The following is a 19,500-nucleotide window of genomic DNA, read 5'->3' as shown; positions in this document are numbered from 1 at the left end:
CCAAGTGAAACATCATAAAACTGTCACCGGATAGTAAAAATATGACAAGGACACGGTGTCATTGACACGATGCACTCGGACGCGGTTCACCAGCACAGCACGATCCCTGCAAGCGAGCGACTCACGGTTAATCAGTAGCCGCGTAGGAAACTCTGCAGTCGAGTCGGACTTATATAAACTGCGGGTGAAGTCACAGAGTTTATTGTTACATATGCGCCGTACATACTGACCCTGCAGTTTGTTGTGCAACTGCATGTCACCAGTTTACAGATTAGTTCTGTCCGGGCACGCATTAAGATCCAGGGCAGATGTGGGAGTGAACCGTAGACAAACAGTGCAGGAACGAGGAAGGGACAGCCGCGTAGTGTTAAAACATGGCTAAAGATAGTGTCCGCACTGATGCGGCGTGAAAGAAGGATGAGATCTGGTTATTCTACTGATTATTTTATAAGGAAAAAGTTCGTCTGTGCAGCTGTAGAGAAAGAGACACTATGTGTGTTTATTTATACACATGTGTGTCTGTACCGTGTTATTACATGAACCCACGGTTGTTGGTTTTTTTATTTATTCATTCATTTCTTCTGTTTACGAGCCCTGGGAAAATTAGCTGCTAGCTCACCCTGGTGCAATTACTTTTAATTGTGCCCTGTCCCCTGTAAAAATAAACAATAAAAACTAAATGAAATGATTACTGCTTCATAAGGAACATAATATAATAATGCTTTTCGACATTAAAAAAACAAAAAAAAACACAAAAAAAACATTATGAACAGGAGGTTGTAAAAACGTAATTATTTTCACATCAGCGGTGATCTTACGTTGTGCAGTGCCGTGTTATTACACGGGTCGACCGATTTAAAGCACTCAGGCGGATTAGGACATTATCAGGGATTTAACAAAACAGATAAATCGACGTCGAGGCTGTCGTTTACTTCTTTGACTTTTTTACTGTTTAGTGCATTGTAATTAACACTAATAACTCGTCATTAACTTTCCAGAATGTAGCCGCGTGGACAGTTATGTAACGCGTGCATTTACGGCCCGAGCATATTTGTTTTACAGTCTTCACGCGGGTGGCCGACATCTGGATACACCTCTCAGTTTTCTCTCCTTCGGGAGACGTGGCTGCCTAAATTGCTAAAATTCTCATTAACGTTTTTTATTTTTGTGTGTGTTTTTTTTTCTTCTCACCGCTTTCTTCTCTTAAACTGTTGCGTGTTTTCTCTTTAAGACCCAGCAAAAAAAAAAACAAAAAAAAAAAACAGGGGGCCCGAAACATCTGGCCTCGTCCCCGTCTGTCTCGGGCCGTCCTCTGTCGGTAGGGGATCCTCACCACGCGGACAGGCTGAGGAAACATTCAGTACACCGTGTTCTCTCCGTCCTCAGCCCTCCTCCAGAGTGCACCTCTGAGAGACTGCACAGTCCTATTGTCCGGAGTTGAATATTTAGAAGTGGTGAGTTATATGAGGTGCAGAATGTATGCGAACTCTCCGCTGCACCGCTTCACAGCTGCGCTCTGAGTTATATCCGGTCCCCCTTTTGAGAAAGGGGGTGGGGGGAGACAGTTAAAGCGGCCTGCGAATGGATTTAACACAATCTGTAGGCTCGGCTAAATTTATGTTCATATTTACATATGAAAGCGGCGTGGCTGGAGGTCCAGCTGCAAGGACGCTGCGCCTGCACTCAGTCCAAGTTCTGAACAGTGTAGTAGGCCCAAGATCCCTGCAGGAACATTAACGACCCGGACAGTACGTTCAGTCTCAGGAAGAAGTGGTCTGTGTCCTGTTTCCATTCATTTCTGCTTTTTGTGCACTCTTGAAAAGCACCGTTGTCGCTTATAGACGTTCTCTATCATACATCCTCACGTTGCCGGGGTCTGTATGCATTTCACTTGCCACCCCTGAAGTTGCTACCCCTAATTTGCATTTTATTCTATCATCTCTGTTTATATTTACAGCTCTACGGCTTCAGCCGGAGCGCCCTGTGTGGAGGGCTGACTGAATTATGATCATTCCTGCAGTCGTGTAGAACGAGAACAATACGATGTGTTTGGCTTGCAGAGATCAGTACATGGCAGCCGGGTGAGACTTCCTCGGGCTAATGTGGGTAGCTGAGTAGACACGCATCTGTGGTCGCTGCTATCTCCGAGGCAATAGACTTCATAAGAAGGGGATTTTACAAGTGGTTTTACGAGGAAAGGAGTGATGTAAGACTTAGAAAGACTTAGTTGATAACACCAAGATTTGGAGATGCCAGGCACCGCAGGGCAGGGGCCGATCGACAGATGGCACGAGAAAACACAAAATGCGCGAATCAAATCAAACGTGTAAAGCCGATGCTTAGCTTTAATTCAGCAAAAGGTATTGCATTAATGATCCGCTACTACATTTAATGCTCATTCTCGTAGCTGTATATGCACTTTCCCTCAGCGGTGACCGCCAATGACTCGTCTCCGTTCATCCCGTGGGAAATTAGTCATTGCGCCATCGTCATCTCGCAGGTGACAGAGGATCAGCTTCACTGCCCAGCGGAGGAGCCTGCAGGAGTCTGTGGGAACGACTCGGTGTTTGGATGACACTGACAGCGAGCGATAGCAGGGCGCCTGTCATCCAGTTAAATCTAGATCGCGCCGACGAGGCCGGACGTGCGCGAGCAAGCGTGTATGCGAGCGTGCGGCCCGACCGCATGCGTCGACACGTGAAAAAAAACACGAGTGAGCACACAAACACGCGCCGGGGGACGGATCGTCGAGGGCCCGGTTCCCCCCAGTGTTGTCCCAGTTGCTGGCTGACTTGGGTCACACAGCTGCAAGCTGCGGGGAAAAAAAAAAAAAAAAAAGATGAGGGGAAAGTGGGGAGATGGAAAGACGGAGGCACAGATTGAAAGGTGGTGGTAATGATAGAGTGAGGGATACTTTGGAGGAGAAAAAAGGGAAATTATACGTGGGCGAGGGGAAGAAGGTGAGAAAGGAAAATATAATTATGCTGTTTTTGTCGACTGTCGAAGTCAAACCAAAGACTGCGCCGGGATGAGTGAATCACCGAAAATACTTATTAGTTTTTATGAAGACACTCCTGCCTCTTCTCTTCCCTCACTGAAAAACAGACTCAGAGTTTGAAATAGTGGACAGAGCCGCCGGGTCTAAAATGACCCCACTGCTCACTTGAGTTGAGACCTCAGTAAACGATTGTATAACGGGTTTATGTTCTCAAGTCTTCTTCCATGCGGCGTGTTTTCCTTTCGGTCCATAATTTAGGGAACGCTTCGGGGGCCGTGGCTGCCATGAGATCCGTCTGATTCCCGCATGATATCCCCCTCGAGCTCCTCACTCTTGACTGTGGATACAAAGATGGCGACGGCCATAATAAGTGACAACTGAAGGCTTTGAAATGGTAGTCAACAAACAATTAGCTGACACAACAGTGGGTTTACACTTGGTTTAACTGGGCATATATAGGCTAATTTATGCCCTTTTCTACGTACGAAAATCCCGACATCCATCTCAAATTATATTATTTTTTCAAGGGGCCCACATATGAAAAATTCCTGTGGGCGCCGCTGTCCCCCCCTCTGTCTAACGTCGAGCGTAAATGTGCCTGAAAGATGCTCTGCCATCGCTTGGCAGCATCTATTTACTAACAGCACAGATGCTGCCAACCTCCTCAGTGCCAGCCTCTGATAATCAAACCATTTTTTTTTTTTTTTTTCGACTTATTGATGTCAAGACTCCACACGCAGCACGCTGCAGCCCGACAGAGGACAAAATAAAACCTGCCGACTCAGAGCTGTGTTGCTCCGCCCCGGAGAACAATTCTATACCAGTATCAGTTTGCTTCACAGCGCATACAACTCCCGCGTCTCGGTGTCACGCCGGTCTCGAGATGGATTTCGGTGCAGTACGTACTGTATCCATTCGAGTCCGATGTCAGCATTCTCCCCTCTGACTGAAACTCAGATGAGACATGGATACACTCAACCGCACCATCCGCAGCAGCTGAGGTGCACTGTACGCTACAGTAACGCAGGCAGAGGAACAGAGACAGATGGCACTGAACTCTGTAACCTTTTGTTCTGGGACGCGATCCAGCCAGCAGTGCGTTTATCACAGGTGCCATCCAAACTGGCAGCCGTCCAGCCTTGTGAGCATTACTATGAAAACTTTGGCGCAAGTAAACACGGCACGTTTCGCAAGGAGGAGCTTCAACCCACTTTTCTACACTCACAGGTTTTGCATTAGACACTCAAATAGATTTTTTTTGGGTGCAGACGGACAGAAATAATGAGCAATTCCGACAGCTCTGTCGTAAAGGGCCACGGTAAACCAGGCGACCTGAAACGAGTCGAAGGGCCTCGACACGGCTAATAACAAAGTTCACTGCTATTTAACACTGCACGGTCAGTTGAGTCCCTCACCTCTGACCTTTCGCCGAGCATCCGCGGAGCCATTAGCGAGACCACTTAACTGCATCTACGCCCGCGGACTCTAATCCCCTTATCTTTCAGCGCACACAGTCTTGTGTGTGCGTCTTTGTGTGTACACGTTTGCACTAAAACACAGATGGGAATCCTGCGGCCTAGGACATACTGTTATTTCTTTTTTTAGGGGGGAAGCGGGGTCGGGGGATGGATGTGGCGTGTCAAAAGGGTTCACCATACTGCGACACACACACACGCACACACACACTCCTCTGGGCCCTCGCTCCACTTCAGTGTTTTCACGGTAAATTTAGCCAGGACATTCTCCCCGTTTATAGCGCAAGGTAAATCTTTACATTATGGCCTGAGGCTGTCCGGCTTCTGCTGAATCACAGCCCGGTGCCAGATGCTGCGAGGTCCCCGAGCTTGTTAGCTGTAATGTAGTGCACGCAGCACCATTTGCTGTGGTGCTGTTTGTCCTGCTGTAAACTGCTATTAGTGTCAGCGAAAGGAAGGCCACTGTAAACGAACTCGTTATCATATTATACCAACGGAAAAATTGGGCGCGTTAATTTGCGGTAGGCCGAGCGTGGAAGCGGGTCGATGCGTCGGCTCAAGAAACGGAGATAAACCGCTTCTTGCCGGTGGGTGACTGCGCAGTAGGGGTGGGCGGATCGATCCAAATGTCGATAGTTTTGATACCAAGGTGGGTATTGGTATCGGATCGTTTGTGTGACCACAGCGTCTCTCTCAGTCCTTAAGTGCTGCGCTCCTCTTTACCTCTCTCACTCCGCTCACTCAGGTTCACTGTAACTGTAACACAAAAATATATACTTATATTTAGCTATATATATAATAACCCTTTTGTGTATCTGTTGAAGGAACATTAGTATTCCTATTTAGGCTACATGCAGATAGGTTATAGATTTAATTATGTTAAATATAATTTCCTTATTTGGCTAAAATCTTTGTTCTGTGTTTTATCGTTATTATAATCATGGTCAACTATTTAAAGGCAAAAGTACAAAATCATTCATTGATCAGAAATTTTCAAGTAAAAAGTATCAGTATTGGTATCGGTATCGGCAATACTGGCCCTGTATTTACTTGGTATCGGATCGATACCAAAATTTGCAGTATCGCCCACCCCTACTGCGCAGAGTTCAACACGTCACCCAGGCAGATGTTACATAACAAAGGAGAGGTTACGGGACTAAATGCAGATGCTGAGAAGTGCAGATCTGAGCAAACACACACACACACACACACACACACACACACACACAGACGTACATACACACACCTGCCCGTGTTGTCCTCTGGTTGGGTAACGGCTGCCTGTGGGGATGTCGTGAGGAAGACGTGATTTCTCTGTTTCCGACCGTGCAAATCATAATTAACCCCTTTTTTTTTTTTCTGTCGCTAAGTACAGCCTATTAAAAAGTTGGTCCTTCGGGCGCCTGTAACCGACGTTTAGGCGAACTGCTTTAACGCAGCCGCGCCGGCTCGTAGCAACGCCGCGCTCATGACATAACGTTGTAGCTCTTAAAGCCTCACAGTAACATATAATCAGGCTCGGAAAACCTGTTTTTTACTGTCATTTCAAACATACAGGAAGTACGAAATCACCGCTGGCGCAAAGAGCAACAGGTCGCATTCGTTTTTTTCTCTCTTTACTCGCAGCCTCTCCGCAGAGATTCGAGGAAATAAATTGCCTTGTCAGACAGTCTTCGCTATTCTCCTGGAGAGGTTGCACGCATGTGTGTGTGTGTGTGTGTGTGTGTTCCCCCCCTGTGTTTGTGTTGCACAGACAATGCCGGTCATGAGTGTGAGAAGGTAATTGTCTGTTGGTGTGTAATTACATGGCACCGCCGTGTGTGGCAGAAAGAACAAAAACAAGAGTGGTTTGCAGAAGACGGGCGTGCAGAATCTATAATGTGAGCCCCTTGTTTTCATCAGAGGGAAGGTTTCAGCTCCTCTGGTCCCTCGCTCGAGGCAATAAACTGTAAAAGGACATGTAGACGTTTGGATATCTAAAGATATGTACTACATTTAGAAGAGTAACCGGCTGTAATATTGAAAATTCGCATCACTTGCTGGATGTCTTTTGGTGTTTTGAGCAATGGAAAACCTCTTTGAAATTGGAGACAGAGGCCAAAAAGAAGAATTTTGAAAAAGTAAAAAAACCCTTCCACCTGAGTCTGAATGACTAAGCCGAATACAATAGGATTAAATGTTCTCGGTTCGGAAAACGTATCGCTCCTGACGCGATGGGTGTAAACACGCCCGAGATGAGACATCCATTCCCCGTGCCCTTTCAGAGGCGGCTCAACTGCCATCAAAATGGAAAAACAACCTTAATAATCGTGGCGAGCGGGCGTTTGTGAGAACCTGACCTGGGTGAACCCGAAATGAGGAAATCTGGAAGGCATTTTGTTGACTTAGAGAGACGTGTGGCAATAATCACCTCGGGGAGTGATCTGTGGGTCAGGACGGGGGAGAGATGAGACACTTTTGGTAGTTTAACTGCAAAATCAAAGTGCGTTCGTTAACAAAAAGTAACTATATATACCTCAGGATGTTGCGCACCCATGGGAATTACAACAAATCTGACTACGACGTTTCAGACCAATCATAAAATAAAAAAAATAATAAAAAGTCCAACGGCACAACTTGCCCCAACATGGAGGTAGAAGGAGTTCTCCTCAGATAATTGGCCATTTATATTAGATATAAAGTGATACTGGTAAATACTGGCTGTGTCTCATTCTGCCCACTGGCTCTCCCCTCCTATAAATTAATCTCATAGTCTGTAATATGATATTCTTAGACTCTGATTGTTGTTTATATCCAGGACAGCCTTGATTGACATTTAAATGAATCCCAATTTGTGTCCTCTGAGGTTCTTCTGTGATCATAACAAGAGATCGCAGTATTACATTTCATCCTATGACAAACGCCAGTATGCAAATGTTACAAACGTTTCTGTGCAAAAGCAACGTGCAGAAACTGGTTTGCACGCCGCCGCTTGCCGTTTAACACGGCACTCCGTCTGCACGTGCATCGCGATCTTTGTGTACAGTATCAAATGTCTAAAACACCTCAAACGGATTAAAGTGGAGACTTGAGGTGTGAGACGCGAAGGCACGACTGTCAGGACTAGAAAGCGGCTCGCAATTAATGGTGACGGGAGTGGCTCGGCTCTCCAAACATTAGTGCATTAATTACGCTCCTGCTGACAAACACGGCTTACTGAAGCTGACAGAGCCGCTTAATCGCAGTTTTTAAAGTGTTCGGGGGTGGGGGGGGGGGGGATTTGTGAGCAACCCCGCGCATAATCTGAATGTTGCATAAGAAACCGCTGAGCTAATTCATCATGCCCCGGCTTGATTTTACATATAAATTAAGAGCAGTTGTGCAACGGATTCTCTGTGGCGAAGAGGCCTCCGACACAGTGCGAGATATGTATCTGTGATGCCCGCCCTTGTCGGGCTGCTCTGGAAAGTCTGTTGCGAGATACGGAGAGCACGTTTTGTTTCATATCGTGGAGGAATGGCCCGACTAAATTGTTTTACTACGCAAACAACGCCGGTTAACGAGACGTGGTGATTGTTCCCTTCAGGTGCGCTTAGAGAAAGACCTTGTGCTGTGACAGCCTGGGAAAAAAAAGAGACGCTCGAACGGCCCTTTGCAGAAAATGAAACAACAACCGGCTCCCTCTCAGGAAACGATCACTTTTTCTTTGTGACTCCGAGCTATTGTGTTCCCCCCCCTCGGATTGGAGTCGCATCATACAAGTGCCAGTCTGAGCGTGGCACTCACAGCTTATGGCTGCACATCCAGAGGTGCCCGCCAGCGCCTTCAATTGTCTCTTTGTGCTCCGAGAACGCAAGTTGTTGAGAACAAACGACAGCGGGGCAGCGAGCGAACAGTCAAAGTGCTCCTGCCTCTTCATTCGGGACGCCAGGATGGGACAGTCGCAGACGCGTCCCGCCGAGGTCCCTCATTTTGGGGTTATGCCACCCTCTCCCAGGACGGTGTGCGCCCTCCGCCTGGCCGAACCGCCCCACAGGTTCTGCTGTCACTACCAGCACTTCAGCTTTCCCGAGAGAGCGATGAGCTACTCGCCCCCTTACTCACCGAGTCTGTTCAAGAGGCCCGATCGGCGGTAAGTGTTGGGGACGGTCAGAGAGTTTGTCTCGTGTTGCATTACAGAGAGGTCAAGAAAGAGATGGATGATATCGGCAGTGCAGGGTTAGGGTTTTGAATGCAGTGTCATGTAATAGCTTGGATTGTAGTTACTGCTAAGAGAAGCAGCGCTGTGAACTTTCATCATTCAAGACCAAGAAATGAAGGGACAATTCTCTTGATCCTGTGTGTTTAAAGTCATGTCGTGCCACAGCAACGCGTCGTTGTTTCTGATGCAAACCTTCAAGATTGTGATGTCGAACGTCATCTTTTATCCGATTTCCACTAATGATGAAGTACGCTGTTGCGCGCACGGAGTGGAAGGTGGGCAGGCTGATGTCTCTACCCGTCCGTGGATAACAATGTCGGCCCTGTCATCGTCTTCTGCATGCGCTGCATGTTTGATGTGGCCCCGTCACATAAAGTAATATTACATGCAATCCAGGGGCAGAAATTGACATCCTGTTACATTTATTGAAAGACCTCATGAGCGGGACCGAGGCCATATGTCTTGTTTCTATTCATGGCTCGGGAGACTCATAGGTGATGTGATAATGATGACCGCCGCTGGGTGTCCTGGTGTATGCAGAGTGTTCAGTATTCATTGGCTGTAGCCAGTCGTGTTGCCCACACTGACAGCTTCCTCTGAGACAGCCTCTAGCTGCAGCCTATGGCAGGGCTGTGTGTTCTCAGTCCACACTCTCACACACGCCATGCATTCCTAATTCCTGCGCGAGCGCAGATGGGAAACAGCAAAAAAAAAAAGAAGCGGTAAGGCCGCTTTCTGACAGAGAGGTTATCTCAAATGAGTTTGTTTTTTTTTTATTTCTCCGCGCCCTTCTTCCTCTTCTCATTGGGCTGTGTCGCGCTCATCTTGCATTCTGCTCGTCGAAAACCACAGAATAACAAAAGGATGTTGGCGGCTCGTCTCGACCTCATTCTATTCTCCAGCCACTGGTGCAGATGAATCACAGAATTATATAACGCGGTTGGCTCTTGCACAAGGGACATCTGATGGAAACCGTGGCCCATCGCCTAGCTTTAGAGTGACTCACTGGATTTGGCAAACGCCAAACATGGTCAGGCAACGAGAGTTCCTGAGAAACATGAGGGACACCATGACTGTAAAAAAGCAGCATGCAGTGGGTCGACGCCTGTGGCACTAAAACCGTTTGGAGCCATTTTTAACCACAATTGCCTTTTTTCGCGTGTAAAAAAAAAACAAACTTTCATTGCTAAGATTTCTGTTGAAGCAGTTACTCAGCTGTGATTAAAACAGGCAACTCATGAAGGTCACAGGCATCCCATTCTTCACCGTCCTCTACTTACTCATTAGGTGTATTTGCGGAGGCTCCCCGCTGTTTGTAGTTTCTATCTGCGCATCTGAGCCGAAGCCACGGGCGATCGCCGCGGCTCACCCCTCTCCTAAGCGCGACCGCTATCACAGCGGGGCAAGGGTAATTCACCAGCCCCTCGTCACCAGAACAGGGCCTGATATTAAACCTGGCAGCTGTGCGGCCGCAGCGCGAAATCTGAGCCGACAGCCACTATGGGCCCTAATGCCCAGTGAGTGTGCTCCCTGCTCAGCCCCGTTAGGCCCACCGAAAGTCAGCCTTTTCCACTCTAATTGTGTCGTTATGTAACAGAAGTCCCTTTTTTTCTCCCAAAAACGTGGCCCGACCTTAGTTTACTGTGCAAAGATCGGAAAAGTCGAGGGCCCCTACACGCAAGTTCTCTTTTCCTGTGCGGCGCCATCTTTCGGGGAAAAAAAACAGAGGCGCCCTTTTTCCATTTCAACATTATCCATACTCATTTATAATGCACAGTACGGCTATCATGGGATTACATACGAACCAAATGCAATGGCTTCTAGTGTCGGGGCCCCCACTCAGGAGAGAATTTCCATAAAGAGGTACCATGACTAGCTGTGGTGACGCTCGAAAAACAGGTCATTGGTGTTTTGGATGGAAAGTTACGACGCAAAAGAGGGCTCCGTGATAGAAATTTAATTGGCTTACAGTCAGCGTTTAATCTAATAATTGCGACAACAAAAGGGGAACATAATGTGACAGCTGAGAGACGCCGAGCAATTACATTAGAGCTATTAAAAAAACCTGCACGGACACCTCGGTGAAAACAAAGGTCTGTTGCTCAATAGCAGAACAGTCTGTGTGGAGGGAGGGGAACACAAAGATAACGGCAGGTATGTTTTTCCTCTCTGTCGTCTGTGGTCGGCTTTCTAACCGCAAAGTGTTTACTACACTTCTAAGGAGCCCCTCGGTCACACGTCGTAAAAACAGTAGGTTCAAAAGACCATCCGAGGGGCAAGAGGTGACGGACACGCGCCCCTTCCTATGAGCGGATATGATGCAGTCAGATGTCTTCGCTCTCATTCAGTCCACACACGAGGGGGAACTTTAGCGGCATCAAAACTAACAAACAGGAGAACATTAAGGAAGCAAGAATGGCATGTGAGCAGCGCGACCCGAACAATCACTTCCCACTCTCTTTGTTTTTTGTAAATATCTAATTTTTGTCTGTTTATTAACTTCATGCGTATTTGTCTGACCCTTTCTCCTGTGCTCGTCGCATCTCGAGCTGCTGCAGCGAGCGAACTGCCCCCGTTGTGGGAGATAAAGTCTATCTAATCTAATCTAAATGGGTCTAAATATTTAATCATGTGTTGGAGTTGTTAAAACATGAATGGACGAAGAGTGTCCTTGAGAAAATTTTCCGTAAGTTTTACCGAGCAGGGAACAAACAACAAACCCTGGGATCATTAATCTGATGGATCCAGGAGAAAGTGCAGGGGGGAAAATTCCACGGTAAACATCGTGTCCCTGAACAAAAGCCCCGGCCATAAATGAATGTCCCCACAGGGGCCGGTGCATTCTACAGCTTCACCACCAGAGGCCGATAGAGTTCAGACATAGACTGAAGAGGGGAAATTTACCGGGAGTGAAGATGGAAAAATACATTTGTGCAGAGTAGATATGCACATGTGCAAATGGTACTCGACATGCCGTCTGAAACCGTGAACTGTAACAAAACAACAATTAAAGTGATTGGGAACACAGTGCGACTGGGATGAAAACTTCAGGGAGAGTTTGTGGAATCATTTCTATAAATTCTATAAGCTTACAGTCAGCGAATCAATTCTTTTAATTCAGGCTCCATGCACTCAAATAAAACAGGATTACTCTGAAATTGAGTCTTAGTAAACAAGTGGATCAGGTGACACAGATCCTCACGCCATGCGTAGTCTCTCTGTGGCCAAATCGAGTTCTCTTTTTTTGTTATTCATTTTCTTTAATGAGCAACACGAGTGACTTGTCTGTGCAGGCCCCTGATTGTTCAGTTGGTTGTTGTGATGTACAGGGCTGTTGCAATGAGCGCGGATTTCGGTCTGTGGGTTAACTGCAGCAGGAGAGAAGTTCAGGAGGAGGGCAGACGAGACGCCGCGTTCAAGCGCTCGATAATACAATCGTTTTTTCGAGTGGTGCTTTTTGTTTACTACTAATGAGCTATGATGCAAGGGGGAAATGAGCTGCTCTTTTGCTGACTTTTGCTTTGTTTTGTAAATGTTTGATTAGATCCATCATTCCTACTGTAGCGATCATGACAACGATCAGAAATCAGAGCGAAAGTTTTTCACACCATCAAAAACAGATGGGATTACTTCAAGATAGCGCATCTTAAACCAATCAAAACGTTTATTTTAACAACCTGGAGCATTTGCACATTGATTAATGCTAATCGAAGTACATTTAAATGCTTTATTTACCTCAGTGTAGACAAAAGGTTCTGAGTGTAAATGAAAGTAGCCTAAAATGTCATTATCAAGTGGTGGTGTTATTCGTTCTTCAAAATGCATGAAATAGTACAGGACATTTTGTTATTATACTCTATCGCATCATATTTGATGGCTTATCTGTACTCTGCACAACCGCATCAAAACACAGGAGGAAACACACGAAAACAACATCACCATGCATAATAGTGTAAGTCCTGCAAAGATATAAAGCCAGTCCTGCAGGATAACGTGAGTACGTGACGTGACACTTGATATGTACCCTTCGTGTTTATTATGTAAAAAAAAAACATTAACCCAGAGTCTCGCACGGTCCATATCTCAATAACCTGTTTTTTTCCCACTGTACCGGAACGCAGCACAAAATCTGACCCGCCAACTCATTTGCCTAATGTATGCGCGCGTCAGATGACGTCAGGAGGCGAGCCATTCAAATAGCGGCCGGTGGCAGAAATAGCATCAGACAGTCGCTTGTAAAAACCGGCGAAGCTCAAAACACCGACACAGCACCGCAGCAGCAGCAGCAGAAGCAGCAGCAGCGAGTCAGTGCATCGTTACTAGAAGAACCAAAACAAATCCGGATACTTCAGTCAGCTGAACCAACCGGTCGCAAACGTGGCGAGAAACATAATCCAAACGAGTCTGGTACTCAACATGAGCACGGAGATGTTCGCGAAAACACCCATGGAGGTGGCCGTCTACCAGTTGCATAACTTCTCCATCTCCTTCTTCTCCTCGCTACTCGGAGGAGACGTGGTTTCGGTCAAACTTGACAACAGGTAAATATCCGACACTAGAAACGGCACATTTATTTATTTATTTTTTGTTATTTTTTGTTTTTAACAATGGTGCGTTTTCTGATCGGTCGTAAACCGCAGCGTCGTCTCATTCTAAACGCTGGCCTTCGCACAACCTGACTGTGTTCATATAAAGACTGTGTTTATATGAAGACTGTGTTCATACAAATGCTTCATCGGCTCAAAGTTTTTCGTTCCATTTTTTCTATTCAAAGCCTTTTTTTCATTCATGTGCATTAATTTTGAAAAGTCGCGAATAATGACCTAAAATCGCCTCCTCTTTAGTACTACATAATAAAAGCACGTTTTAAAAAAAACGCATCATTTAATCGTAATGACGACCAAAATCCCGCCGAACACTGTGTACCCAGCTGTGTTTCTTTTTCTCTCTGCTGCCGTGTATTTGGACTTTGAGCAGCATATCAGAGCCGCTCTGCCACTTCCTCGTACACTCTGTCCTCATGAGACCACAGAGCTACACAAGAGAGACTATCTCAGAGCAATCAACTGGATTTTACTTGCACTAAAAACACAATGAAAACAGATAACAGCGGTCGGAACAGTTTTCCTTTCTGTTGTTGCAAAGCTTTCTGTTTCACTGTGGTGGTGGAAGCCCTGCATGTGTTCATACTTTTGGACTGAGATGACTGTGAAGTCTTTGAACTGTTAACTTATGGCCTGTTTTTCCTCTCTCCTGCAGTGCCTCTGGTGCTAGCGTTGTGGCCATCGACAACAAGATCGAACAGGCGATGGTAAGCCCAAAAACAAAACACCTGACACAAACGTAACCATACAGATGCAGCTTGCACTTGACAGTACACATTTTGCATTTAACTGTGACCTGATGCTGCACAATGGCTTACCGGTGGATCCACACTGGCTCTGACTTGCATCAACTTGCAAGCTTTCAGATAGTCTCTTTGACCTCAAGGGTTAGCCCTGAAAGAGGAACATCCTGACCCACTGATCTCCCCCCAAAAAACTGCAGTTTCCCCCAATGCATTGTGCATGAAACCCGGCTCTCTACGAAAGCTCTGGGAAGTCAATGTTATGAGAAGGCAGTGCAGGGCCAGTGCATGCTTTATTAATGTGACAGAGTATAAAACAAGTGCAAGAGGATGGCGGGGAGTCCAAAAACCTACACGGAATTAATTGAAACACCCTCGAGTCAAACTTGTAAAAATGTACGCGGTCTCACAAGAGATCGCTGCGAGGGAAACAGACTAAATGGAGAAGATGTTATGATCGCTGAAATTCACAACAGCCCTGGTCTGAACGTCAAACTGATCCGTCTCTTCTCTCCTCTCTCGTGACAGGACCTGGTTAAGAACCATCTGATGTACGCTGTTCGCGAGGAGGTGGAGATCCTCAAGGAGCAGATCAAGGAGCTGGCGGAGAAGAACAACCAGCTCGAGAGGGAGAACTACCTGCTGAAGAACCTGGCCAGTCCGGAGCAGCTGGAGAAGTTCCAGTCCCGCATCCCGACGGACGTGCTGTTGGACAATCAGAGCGGCCAGGTGACCCCGGACCAGCAGCAGACCTTCATCCACAGCACTGGCTCTGCTGTGTAAGTGGCTCTGCCTTGGGGCGGGCAGAGCCACTGTCTCCTAACAGTAATGGACCTCCATTTTGAATGAAGTGTTACGAAATCCGCAGTCGCCGAGGAAAAAAAACCCCTTCGTAAAAGCTTCAACGAAAGGTCGAAGCATCGGGGCTGCAAAACGATCGATGCAACACAAAAGAACTGTTGACTCTGATAAGCACAAACCAGAACTTGAGACGCTCTGACCTGTGCGGTGTCGGGGGGCCCCCCGTCCTCTTGATACCGTCCAACTCTTTGTCGTAGTCTCCGTGTAGACAAAAAGCGCTGAGAAATATAGAGAGCGGCCGACTAGACACCGATGAGCGCTTGCTTTTCAGACAGTTGGTTTGAGAGGGGGGGGGCTTTCCCTGCCTGGCCGAAACCCTTCTTCCAACAAAACACCCTTTCGCTCCAGAGATGGGTGCGAGGAGGTGTCGATTGGGCTGGCCCTGCAGGCGCTAACCTGGAAAGTGTGTGTTCGTGTGTGTGTGTCTGGGGGTGGGGGGTTCGCTCCCTGCTCACCTGAGGAGGGAGGCCTATCCGAGACGGTCCTCCATGTCTCAACAAGAAGAGCCCCCATCGTGTGGATTTGTCCGATCTCCAGCACAAGTTTCAAGGACTCTCCCGGCAACACATTTCAGCCGACATATCGAGGACTTTCCTGTACCTACAATGTATTGCTCACGTGTTCATGTACATTTAAGCATAACAAGAATAATCAACAGGATAAGCTATAAGGCAACAAGAGGTGGAGGTTAACGCAGCGTAGCCTGCTAGAGCTGGTGGATTCGCTGCAGTAGACTGATGTAATTGTACTCTTGTATTTTCTGCAGATGGGGGCTTGCTGCTTTTTTTTTAATGGGGGAAGTTAATCCTGCTATATCTCCTGTTTTTTTTTGTTTGTGATTCTGAACAAAAAACCAGTCTGTAAAAAAAGAAAAAATAGGAGCATTGTACAGTGGTCTTAAAAAGATTCTTGTTTTGTAATCGAGGGGGGCCTAGCTCCTCCACAGTAAACTACAATGTACATAAGAGTTGGAAAAAAAAAAACGTCCTGAAGCTGGTGGAGATGGCGCGCGAAAGCAAGACGGTGGCGTTTTTTTTTCGTCGCTGCAGATGCACTCCTGATTTTTTTTTTTTTTATTATTATTATTTTTTTTTAGCAGCATCCTCCAGTATCTGGTCCAGTTCTTGCTCAGATGCCAACTTGAAAACGATGGCATGACACCAGTGCCTGTCCGTAGTAAGGAGGAGTAATTTCCTTCCACTGTGCTCTGTTGTTGTTGTTGTTTCTATTTCTTCCAGCTACCAAAGACTTTTTGCTTGTTTTTTTCTTTTCTTTCTCTTCTTTTTTTTTTTTTTTTTTTTGTACTGACACAACAACAGAAGCCGAGCAAACCAGGACCATGTGTAACAGTTCACAGGGAGAAGCTAGTGCTAAAGTTTCTAATGCGTTTTTGTAAAGATAACGGTCTTGTTGCTGTAAAGTATCCTGGAAAACAAGTTGTTCACTATGGTGTTTGGATACGACTGCACATTTGCAATAAACCTTATGTTTACATAATACGACACGCTGACACACTGTCTTTTGTTCACTTTCTCCCACACGCTCTGTTTGTTATCTGGCACCATCGCAGACTCCTGGCGGGAGGATTCAATAACCCAACACTGACTATGTTCACATGCACACCAGTTGTCCATTATTACTGAGAACATTGCAGTATTCTGTGTTATTTTTTAAGATGGGTAATGTAAACAGACTCGTTCTGAATGCAGCACTTTCTCATTAGGACATTAGGACGTGTACGCAGCGCCTTCAGATGGTGCATCACTCACTCAGGGGTTTTACCACAGTTTGCGACACACATCCTCTCGGCTTGTTTATGATCAGCTCCGTGCGTCGCCGAGGCAACAGCCGGGGTAGAGACGCATGCAGCTTTTCTGGCCAGAGAGGGAAATCACCATTCTTTAAAAAAAAAAAAAAAAAAAACATTATGAAAGACTTGAAAGCCGACGGCAGCCTTCAATTTGAGCGGTTGAATGAATGAAAGGGGGATAAGCACAGAGGCATGCAAACAGGAATATTTATGGAATAGTCTTTTTTATTTTGACCTGTAAACAGTTAAGGAAAGAAAGGAAAGTTATTAGGGAATTAAGACATTTCTTCTTTTTTAAAGCTGTGTGTTTTAAAGCGGGGTGTTCTCAATGATAGGTGTTCCCCCATCTAACTTCAATGCACTGTCATGCACTGTCATGCACTGTAGTAACACCACTGACGTTAGACTTCTCCCTTACGGTAATGTTTTGGAGGTTGCACATTGTCTGCCGCAGAGAGGTTGATTCACTAGAAATTCAGTCTGCGCAGACAGACGGATGGAATGCTGTAAAAACCACCGAGGATGATTTCATTTCTCTGCCGCCGAAGCTCCTCATTTGAATTTCAGAGAAAACACAAACGCATCGCCTGTTTGCAGAAAAACTAACCTCGCATTCTCAGGAGCCGCTCCACCGCAGCATCTTTGAGAATATTGCCGGTTTCTGTCGAGAGCGCCTTGTTTTGTGTTTACAAGGTCGGCATGTGATATGTAAAAATTCAACACGGTGTTGCAGCGGGCCACGAGGCTCCGACGTCAGACAGAGGGGGCCTTAGAATTCGGCACGGTGGCTCCTCAAGCACTGAGAATCCATATTAGTAGTTTAGTAGTTTTCCTTTTTTTTCCCCCCAAAGTCCAAAACAAGCTAAACCACTAATGACAGTGAAGTAATAATAGCTCGGTTGCCAGTGGAATTGGAATCTGCAAAAGAAAAAGAAAAACAGTTTGTCCTAGTAGCATTTTCCTTCAGACGGGTTGGCAGCCAGTCAGCGCGGCCTTTGTGTGTAACTAGATATGTTGTGGCTTCCCTGCTGCGTGGAGCCGGCTCTCGTCCGTCCCACCCGCTCAGAAAACGGAGAAACTCACATCCCAGGCCCAAGAATCACCACCGCGGATTAAAAAAGAAAAAGGCAGAGTAAACACAGTGTCTTCCCTGTTGCTCACTTTTTTTTTTTTTACACATGAAAAAACTGCAGCCTCGGTTCATAAACAACTGAACTCTTGCGAATGTGGACCGGCGGCGGCCCTGATCGATACGGACTGCTCCGCGATGCGTACCTGCATTCGATCAGCGTCCGCGTATTGACCGAGGAGGACGCTGTCGATGTTTAGCGTAGCGGAGAGAAGCGGGACAGGCGTTGATTGGCTCTTTTGGTCGAGATAATTAGAGTCGGCCCTCCGCTTCCCCTAACCTGACATCCAAAGAGCTCGTGCGTGCCGGTGCAGGAAGTGGTGCTGCAGTTTAATCGCACCGTGCTAACGGCTAATGGCTAATGCATCCTTTCAAGTGGAAGAATTCACCTGGCTGTACAGCTAGTGTGCATGCCACAGGCTCAGAAAACAAAATAAAAGAAAGGCTGATCACAATTAGAACTTTGACTGAATGTGTTATTGTTTGCCTCGCACTGATTCAGGCTTTCTGTTTTGGAAAGCGTTAAGTAACAGTGTATCCTGGAATGAGCTTAGCGCCTGTGGCCTTTTATTGAAGCCGATCGACCACAAACCTTCAGTCATGGTTTGCATCTGAAGCTCGATCAGGAAATAGTCCTCTATGCCAACACCGTGTTTTCCTGTTTAGAGTTTTTCCTTTGGCTGTTTTTTCTTTTTCTTTTTTCGTTCATCTGCTCCCTTCAATTACCCCGACAGTGCCCATGCCTCGGTTGTACTATTCTTACCTCCTCGTAACACATCTGTGCCGATGTTAAAAGAGCGTCTGAACGGAGTTACCCATTTCAGCACTCGTAACCTCAAGATGTTCTCACTCGCTTAACCCTATTTTCACCCCGCATGTTTACTATTTTACAATCATTTATCAAACATTGATCTCGCCCCTCCGTTAAAGGCTCACCAGCCGATGTGCGGGACGTGTTCACACTCCGTTCATTTGTTAATGACTAAAGACTTCCAACCCCCTTTCTGGCTTCCGCCGGATTTTTTAATGAGGGGGGGGCGAGAAACGTCAGTGATTCCACGTAACTTCTCCTAAAGTACAGTTAAATATTAAAAGTGTGGGAAGAGCCTTGGGTGTGGAACTAAGCTTTAGACGGGAGCTCGCTTGAAAACCGGGCAGGCAGGAGGAGAGTTTGTGTTGGATTACTAGTGTTATGCAATGAAAAAAAAAAAAAAAAAGAACATCTGTTTCGGATGGAAATTCAGGGGTTGCGCTGGGATAAGCGAGCCCTGCCTCGGTGTGGTTGGGTTCGCATGCAGGGGAATAATTTGGGCTGACTTGCTTTCTCCATGCAGACATATACAACTTGTGTGTCCTCTGAATGTCAGCAATTCATCTTGTCAAACATTAAAGCCGGAGCTGCATGAAACAAAATGTCAGACTTTTTAGCCGCATGTCACTCTGCTGCACGGCGTCGTGCGCTTCCTGTAACGTGAAAGGGGAGGGCAAGCCGCTCTGCTTTTTTCCAATGAGCAGTTGCTAATTGCCGATGATGGATGGTTACGTAAGGTGAAAAAAAAATGTGCCACGGTTGCTCTCTCATTTAAGAAAAACTGTTTATAGCTTTCACGCCACTTTAAAAAGCAGGACTTTAACGATATCTTCCCCTCACACGCGGGACAATGTGACCTCTTTAGAGGCGAGTGTTTACATGGCCCTCT

The 19,500-nt window shown here is 46.5% G+C and overlaps 1 protein-coding gene across 3 annotated transcripts in view; it reads left to right on the top strand.

The window, feature by feature from the left end:
• Positions 1-16,363, top strand: part of tsc22d3 (TSC22 domain family, member 3) — a 38,876-nt gene extending 22,513 nt beyond the window's left edge. Inside the window, exons 1-3 of one of the 3 annotated variants that reach the window (XM_030396513.1) lie at positions 8,229-8,584; positions 13,913-13,964; positions 14,529-16,363. In XM_030396513.1, the coding sequence (XP_030252373.1) occupies positions 8,244-8,584; positions 13,913-13,964; positions 14,529-14,783 (648 nt within the window). In that variant the 5' untranslated portion in view covers positions 8,229-8,243 and the 3' untranslated portion in view covers positions 14,784-16,363. Of the gene's footprint in view, positions 1-8,228; positions 8,585-12,854; positions 13,195-13,912; positions 13,965-14,528 lie in introns of those variants that run through there. The other 2 variants (XM_030396514.1, XM_030396512.1) reach the window with 2 other exon arrangements.
• The last annotated feature ends 3,137 nt before the right edge of the window (positions 16,364-19,500 follow it).

This window comes from Sparus aurata, chromosome 18 (assembly GCF_900880675.1).
Source record: "Sparus aurata chromosome 18, fSpaAur1.1, whole genome shotgun sequence".
Taxonomy (NCBI): Eukaryota; Metazoa; Chordata; class Actinopteri; order Spariformes; family Sparidae; genus Sparus; species Sparus aurata.
Note: the sequence above shows the minus strand (reverse complement) of the source record. Positions and strands in the feature narration are given on the sequence as shown.